Source organism: Portunus trituberculatus, chromosome 47 (genome assembly GCF_017591435.1).
Source record: "Portunus trituberculatus isolate SZX2019 chromosome 47, ASM1759143v1, whole genome shotgun sequence".
NCBI classification, from domain to species: Eukaryota; Metazoa; Arthropoda; class Malacostraca; order Decapoda; family Portunidae; genus Portunus; species Portunus trituberculatus.
The window spans coordinates 35247756-35255910 of NC_059301.1; the positions used below are offsets into that span (position 1 = coordinate 35247756).

The window sequence follows — 8155 nt, forward strand, 5'->3', positions numbered from 1 at the left end:
TAGTTTTCAGTTCACTGATCAGCTCTTCCAGGAGAGAAACACTTACAATGTTTTTCAGAATAGCAGTGCACTTTGTTCTATGCAACTTTACTTTTCCCAAATCGTGTCCTTTACTAGATTTACTAATTATTTCAGTTAAGTGGTCAACTGAACTGATGCTGCTGTGGCAAGCAACTCCTACAGCATATTTTATTTCAAAAATTTTCACTGGATCACGTTTATCTGAAGGTGTGAAAAAGTTTTTCATGAACTGGGTATCAGACTTCACTACAGCCTCAGAGGCTTTCTTGTGTTTTTCTGTCTTTTCATGCAAGCTCAAGTTGCTCTTCTTCTTGGTGGTAATTGCACACTTGCACACTTTGCAGTAGCAAGATCCACTTCTATTCGTCAGCCAACTAAATTCTTTCTCCCACTCCTTATAATTCCTTCCATAATTGTATTCAGTCTTCCATTTTCCCATTGTAGCTGTGTCGGTGTAGGCTTTGTAGGCAACTTCACACTGTAGTTACAGTGTAGTACACGGTGTGAGGTGCAGACCGTAGGGCAGCTAAGCGAAGACTAAGGTTTTTTGACCGACGTGACGTGTTCCTAACAAAGTCCCGACGTGTCTGCGACGAAGTTTTCCCTTACTATAAAGCATTACCACATAGTCTACGTTGCTAATTCCAGTGCTACTTTGGTGAAAAATATAAACAAGTACAAATGTAATTCATTACAGATTTTTCGTGACGAATCGAAGCCCAATACTTTGATAAAAATCAAAGGAATTTACAGTAACGGGGTTACCAAATACACGTCCCGCACAAGAATCACGTACCGTGGCCCTCTGCCCTCCCCCTCTCTCTCTCTCTCACACACACACACACACACACACACACACACACACACACACACACACACACACACACACATATATATATATATATATATATATATATATATATATATATATATATATATATATATATATATATATATATCCTTCTTTTCTTGAAACAAATTACGTGCATCTCAAAAAAGGCCCCGAAAAGGCCAGACTGAGGTTGGCCTCAACAGGAAATAAAACCGAGGCCAACCTTCTCTCAAAAAGGCCCATTTGGCCTTTAAAGGCCAAACCTGGCAACCCTGGGTGGCGGTGCCTTCAACTGCCTTGTAGTGTTACCGTCAAGGAATATACAGAGAGGAAGTTTTGGTGTGGGTTAAAATTTGGAGGACAGCGACGGTGCTGCCATCTGTTGGAAGCGAGTAATTTCATAGAAAACGTTATTAGGAATAACTTAAAATTTCTCCCATGCTTCCTCCCCCTCCCCTTATTTTTTTCCCTGCATTCTCTCGCGGTTATGAACTTATAAGGCAAATAAAACATGTTCATATATATATATATATATATATATATATATATATATATATATATATATATATATATATATATATATATATATGCGTTTTCTGCCCTCCTCTGCCTGGGCCACACCATACCCCTTACTTGTATCGCCTACGTGTGTCTTGTAACCACTTCTGCCCTTGGTATAGGACTACCCTGAGGCCATGGAACATTTCCTGCTTCAATGCCCACGCCTCCTCTTTCAACATTACGCTCCCGGCTCTCTGCCCGGGCCATCACAACACTCGACCAGCCCACCCTCTTGGCAGCCTCAGGCGTCCATCTTTCCTAGTAACCTGCTGTTTTTCGCCTTACTTGTGCCTTCTTGAGGAAGACAGGCCAGCTACCACGCCTGTGATACCCACACAGGACTACTCCAGGGCTTATAAGGATTCAAAAGAGGCCACGAAAATCTATGGATCCTTATGAGTCCTGGGGTACTCCTGTGTGAGTAGCTGGCCGGTCTTCCTCAAGAAGGCACAAGTAAGGCGAAGGACAGCAGGTAGCTAGGAAAGGTGGATGCTTGAGGCCGCCAAGAGGGTGGGCAGGTCGAGTGTTGTGATGGCCAGGGCGGAGAGCCGGAGCGTAATGCAGTATGTTGAGAGGAGGCGTGGGCATTGAAGCAGGAAATGTTCCATGGCCTCAGGATAGTCCTACACTTAGGGCAGAAGGGGTCACAACTCACAAGACTGACGTAGGCGATGCAAGTGAGCACTGAACGTGGTGTGGCCCAGGCGGAGACGGGCAATGGTTGATGTGCCTTGCGCTCCTTCCCGTGACTGACTAACTGTTTGAATCTTGTAACGGCGCTCATCTTCCCCCGCTGATGGATCCCCCCATCCCTCACCCCCTTACTACCTACGACCCGCGCGCCCATTGAACCCGTATATCCTCCCTAGAATCCTTGGTTGCCATCGAATAATTTCAAATCCCGCTAGATTCAACCACAAAACCCGCTAGATCAGCCCCTCAAATCGCTAGATTTCAGGCCAATCTAGAAAATACACACGCATTGAGAGAGAGAGAGAGAGAGAGAGAGAGAGAGATTTTGAGCAAGTTGGTACCAACGGGAGACTGTCAATACCATTTACGAGTATTTGACTAATTTGACACCAAGATGAAACATGCCTGTTTTCATAACGAAAATGTGTTCTTTTGTAAAATGGCACAAAGCCCGAAGTTTCATCGTCTCTAAGGAAAAATCGCTAGAAAATCGTCAGATGACGTTCTACACCCGCCAGATTTCCCGCTAGCCGCTAGATGAAAAATTTGATAGTCAGATCACAGTAAAAAATCGCTAGATCCAGCGGGAAAATAGCTAGAATGGCAACACTGGTACCTTGCGGGGTGCGCCACGCACACTGCCGACGACCGAGTTGCCAGATACTGCCACACACACGCTCACTCTCTTGCATTAACTTTATATAAAACCCAGCTGTTCACGGGTTTCTCTATTGATTGTGGGGACGCTTCCTGTCTGTTCACGGGTTCTCCTTGTTCATCATGTCGCTCCCGCGTCCTTCGCCCGAGTGCAGCGACACCGAACACCAGCAGGAAACTCTTCAGTTTTCAGACGACGAAGCCAGTCCCCGGGGGAGTCCGGCTGGCTTACCCTTGGGCCCGCCGCTACTCACCCCCCACCTGCCCCACTCCTCGCCTCAACCCCACCTGTCTCCTCCCGCGCATCAAGACGGTACCGTTCTTCACCTCATCAAATATTTGGAGGAATCACGTCTGTCAGCTGATTTGCGTAGAAGACAGGAGGATGAGGAAAGGCGGCGAGCAGAGGAGTCAAGAAGGGAAGCAGAGGAAATGAGACGCAGGGATGACAACGAGCGTTTCATGGCACTGCTACAACTGTTGTCAGTTCAGGCATCGCCAGCCCAACACCAGCCGTCTCCAGCCCGCTTACCTGTTCCCTTACCAACACTCAGCCCTTTCGCCCCAGCCTATCAGCCTGCAGTCACTGGTCTCGTGGGGACTACACCTGTTGCAGCGGGTGCTACTCCCGTCACTGCCTTGCCTGCCGTGACAGATGCTCCAACAGTCGCCGCCCCGCCGGCTCTCGTGACAGCTGTTCCAACAGTTGCCACCCTGCCACCCCCGCCGTGACTGCCGTTACAGCCGCTGCACCACCCGTCACTGTGACTGCGACTCCTACGTCCACAGCAGGCCCCCCCACGGGCAAACCTGTGGCTCAGAGTCCGCCCATCCTGCAAGCCGACGCCACCTACCAGATGTTCAGGCAATGGCGTCGCCGGTGGCATGATTTCTCAGTCATGATTGATCTGCAGCGCCTTCCCAGAGAAAAGCAGTTGATCCAGCTACGGATGTCTGTTTCCTGGAGGTTCAGAGGACTCTTGAACACACTCTCGGGATCGCTCCTGACACACTGTTAGCCGTGGATGAAGTCCTCGATGTGTTGCAATCCCACTTCAAGAGTCAACGTAACGAGGCTCTCCGCCGCCGTGAACTCCTGTGCTGCAAACAGGCAGTGGGTGAGTCTTTTCTGATTTCTATGTCCGCCTGAAAAACCTTGCTGAAGAGGTCGACCTTTGCTCCGGTGATCCAGTGACTTGTGCTGAGACCCAGCTGAAGATGGTTTTGCTCATGGGCATCAGAGAGGAGGAGCTCGTTCAACGCCTCATCTCTATGGACTCAGGTGCCCCTCTCCAGGACCTGGTCACCTGCTGCCGCTCGTATGAGGCCGCCCGGAACACAGCATCCGCCATCCAGTCGTCTCCAAGTCAGCTGTTCTCCATCTCTGCCTACAGACGGGGAAAGCGACGTGACAAGGCCGCCTCCTCACTTCAGCAACCGCCTTCGGAACAGCGAGGGAAGCCTGCAGCCGTTGACGTGTCCCAACCCTGCCAGTGTTGCTCCCGCCGGCACTCATATGGTCAGTGCCCTGCTGTCGACAGCACCTGTAGCAACTGCGGACGCAAGGGCCATTGGGCAAAGACTGCCAGGTGCCCTGCCAAAGACACCCAATGTCGTGCCTGTAAAAAGACTGGGCATTACGACAAGTGCTGCAGGTTAACAAATGCGACTCACAGCCAGAACAGCTCTCACGCTACGTCACAGAAGAAGAGCTCCTGCCGCAGTGTGACTCGCAGTCCAGCGTCTGAGGCCATGACTCCTAAACCTGTGTGTATTCACCTGACGCATGGAGGATCCACTTCCCACCTCCAAATGCTGCCAGATACAGGCGCGGACGTCACAGTCATTGGCCAGCGACACCTCAGCATTCTTCAAATCCCCAGGACAGCCTACAGCCTCTACCTCCCGTGCACACGCTGACGGCGGACGGTTCAGAGATGGCACCTGCCCTGGGATGTTTTCAAGCTACCTTACGGCTCGGGCAAAGTCTTGCATCGCCCAGATCCAAGTTCACGATGGCGTCCAGACCCCACTCCTCTCCTATGGCCACTGCAAGGAACTGGCCATCATCTCCCGGAGTTCCCGAAGCCGATTCTCAAGGTCAAGCATGTTAACCGGTGCAGCGAGCGGCCCCTCCTGACATCACGTCTCCATATGCTGCAAAGGAGTACTTCCTTCGTGAGTTTTCAGACGTACTTCTCTCCAAGGAGGATCTGAGGAAGGCTCCCTGAAGCCCATGGTCGCACAGCCCATGCAGATCCACCTGAAGGAGGGCGCTACACCGTTCGCCATTCACACACCACGACAGATCCCTTCGCATTCCAGCAGCAAGTCAAGGATGAGCTGGACTCCATGGTGCGTCAAGGGATAATTGAGCCTGCCGGCGATGAGCCGTCTGCCTGGTGTCACCCCTTGGTCGTCGTGGCTAAGGACAAGGGAGTTCGCATCACGGTGGACCTCACAAAGCTCAATAGCCAGGTTTCTCGCCCAGCTCACCCAGCACCAACACCTTACGCCGCTGTCCGCAGAGTCACTCCGTCATCCCGCTTCTTCACGACAGCAGATGCTCTGTGGGGTACTGGCAGTTGGTACTTGACGAGAAGGATCGCCACCTCACAACTTTCATCACCCCGTTCGGCCGGTTTAGGCATTGCCGAGGCCCCATGGGCTTCGCAGCTACTGGTGACGCCTACTGCCACCGCGGCGACTTGGCACTCCAAGGGTTGGAGAATTGTGTCAAGGTGGTGGACGACATTCTTCTCTTTGATGATGACTTCCCACACACTTGCAGAGGATTCATCAGATGCTCAGCAGATGCAGAGAGCACGGGATCACCCTCAACAAGGACAAGTTTTCAGTTGCCGAGCCTCAGGTCCGATTCTGTGGCTACAACCTCTCCCCCTCTGGCATCTCTGCAGGCGAAGACCGCGTCAGTGCAATCCGGGACTTTCCTACGCCCGCGAACTTGACTGACCTCCGCTCCTTTATGGGCTTAGTGAACCAGCTGTCAGAGTTCACCCCGGACATAGCAGCCGCAGCCCAGCTTCTTCGCCCTCTCTTGAGCCCTAAACGGACGTTCACTTGGACAGCGGACCATGATGAAGCCTTCAACCATGTCAAGACGGTGCTTCTCCAGCCGCCTGTTCTGGCCCACTTTGATCCAGCGCTACCAGTCGTCCTCCAGACGGATGCCTCCCGCCTTCATGGGATTGGGTACGCTCTCCTACAAGATCACGGCCAAGGATGCACACGACTAGTTCAATGTGGCTCACGCTTCCTCACTGACGCTGAGACGCGCTACGCCACCATTGAGCTCGAGCTGCTTGCCGTTGTATGGGCCATGTCCAAGTGTCGGCTCCACCTCATAGGCCTACAGCACTTCACGCTGATGACGGACCATCGGCCACTGGTCCCGATCCTGAATGCCTACACTTTGGACGCGATCGAGAATCCCCGTCTCCAGCGTCTGAAGGAGAAAATCTCGCCCTACCTCTTCACAGCCGTATGGCGCGCCGGGAAGTTGCTACGCATCCCAGATGCTCTGTCGAGAGCCCCAGTCAGCCACCCCACTCCTGAGGACGAGATGGCGTGCACTGCTGCCACTGCCCACCTGCGGTGTGTCGTAGCTGCCAACGCTGAAGGCTCCGACCAAAACACACCACACCATGACGCCGATCGGACGCTCCAGGAGTTCAGAGCAGCAGCGAGGGCAGACCCGTCATATGCCCACCTCACCGCCTGCGTGACATCTGGCTTCCCGTCCAACCGGTACGAGCTCCACAGTTCCCTACTTCCCTACTGGAAGCTCCGCGATCACCTCTACGCAGATGGGGAGCTTGTCCTCTATGGCCAGAGGATCGTGGTTCCTGTAGCTCTCCGCCGCCGCACCCTTGCTCGTCTCCATGACAGCCACCGCGGTGTGGAAGCCACTCGCCGTCGGGCGAGGCAGACTGGAACCCCTGATGTGCGACGACAACCCATCTGAGTCCTCTCCGGACATTGGCAAGTCCTTTCTTGTCATTGCGGACAGATATGGCCTGTGGTCGTCCCATGTGGTGCCCGCCGCACTATCCCCAGTCTAATGGCCATGCTGAGGCGGCTGTCAAGTCGGTGAAGCATCTCATCTTGAAGACAGCCCCCTCCGGCAACATTGATACGGAGGAGTTTGCCAGAGGTCTCCTGGAGCTGCGTAACTCTCCCAACTATACAGGACGGTCCCCTTCGCAACACCTCTATGGCCACCCTCTTCGGTCCTGCGTCCCTGCCCACCCAGAGTCCTTCTCCGCGGACTGGCAGACCAAGACGGAGGAATGCGACCGCCGCGCTGCCGCCCGAGCTGAACAGGTGCAGGCTCACTATGACCAGCACGCCAGGCCCCTCCCCAAGCTGTGCATTGGAGCCACAGTCCGCATCCAGGACCCTGTGTCTCTCCGCTGGGATAAGGTCGGTGTGGTCATGGGCTGCAGCAGGAACAGGGAATATGATGTTCGTCTCCCCAGCGGACGTGTCTGGCGACGCAACCGCCGTCTCCTACGCCCAGTGCCGCCCCATGGTGATGATCCTCCCCACCATATCCCTGTGGTCCCTTGGTCAGACGAGAAAAGTCCGTCTGCTTTACTTGCTCCCCCAATTGCCCCACGTCGTTCCCAGCGGCTCATGGAAAAGAGTTCCGCTCGAGACAGTGCTACGAGCGTGAGGGGGGAGGGAGGTGTGGGTATGTAATGTAATGTATCACATGTATTCCCTGTACCTCTGATTATCGTACGCCTGGCAACCCTACGTAAGCCTCAGTCTTGCTGGCGTCTCCAAGGCAGGCACGCGTACGGGGGCCTTCCAAGGCTTTCTCTGTGTTCCTCTGCCTGAATACACCTACTACAGTTAGTACGTGTTTCTATGAAGAACCTTCACCTTCGTGGCTGTACTGTCCCGACAGCTACCCAACACCACAACTACTACTACTACTACTACTACTACTACTACTACTACTACTACTACTACTACTGGTACTACTACTACTACTACAACTACTACTACTGGTACTACTATTACTACTGCTACTACTACTACTAATAATAATAATAATAATAATAATGATAATAATAATAATAATAATAATAATAATAATAATAATAATAATAATAATAAAGATAATAACAATAATTATAAAAATAATAATAATAATAATAATAATAATAATAATAATAATAATAATAATAATAACAACAACAATAACAGTAATAATAGTTATAATAATAATAATAATAATAATAATAATAATAATAGTAATAATAATAATAATAATAATAAAAAATAAAGATAATAACAATAATGATGAAAATAATAATAATAATAATAATAATAATAGTAATAATAATAGTAATAATAGTAATA

General features: G+C 51.1%; 2 protein-coding genes across 2 annotated transcripts in view; one reads left to right on the top strand and one right to left on the bottom strand.

Moving 5' to 3' along the window:
• LOC123498217 overlaps positions 1–460 on the bottom strand; it is a 2043-nt gene extending 1583 nt beyond the window's left edge. Inside the window, exon 1 of the mRNA XM_045245382.1 lies at positions 1–460. This exon is cut by the window's left edge and continues 1583 nt beyond it. Coding sequence (XP_045101317.1) covers positions 1–460 — 460 coding nt within the window.
• Positions 461–6796: 6336 nt separating this feature from the next.
• Positions 6797–7486, top strand: LOC123498219. The gene has a single exon (XM_045245383.1). The coding sequence runs from the start codon at positions 6797–6799 to the stop codon at positions 7484–7486; it is 690 nt and encodes a 229-aa protein (XP_045101318.1).
• Positions 7487–8155: the final 669 nt, after the last annotated feature.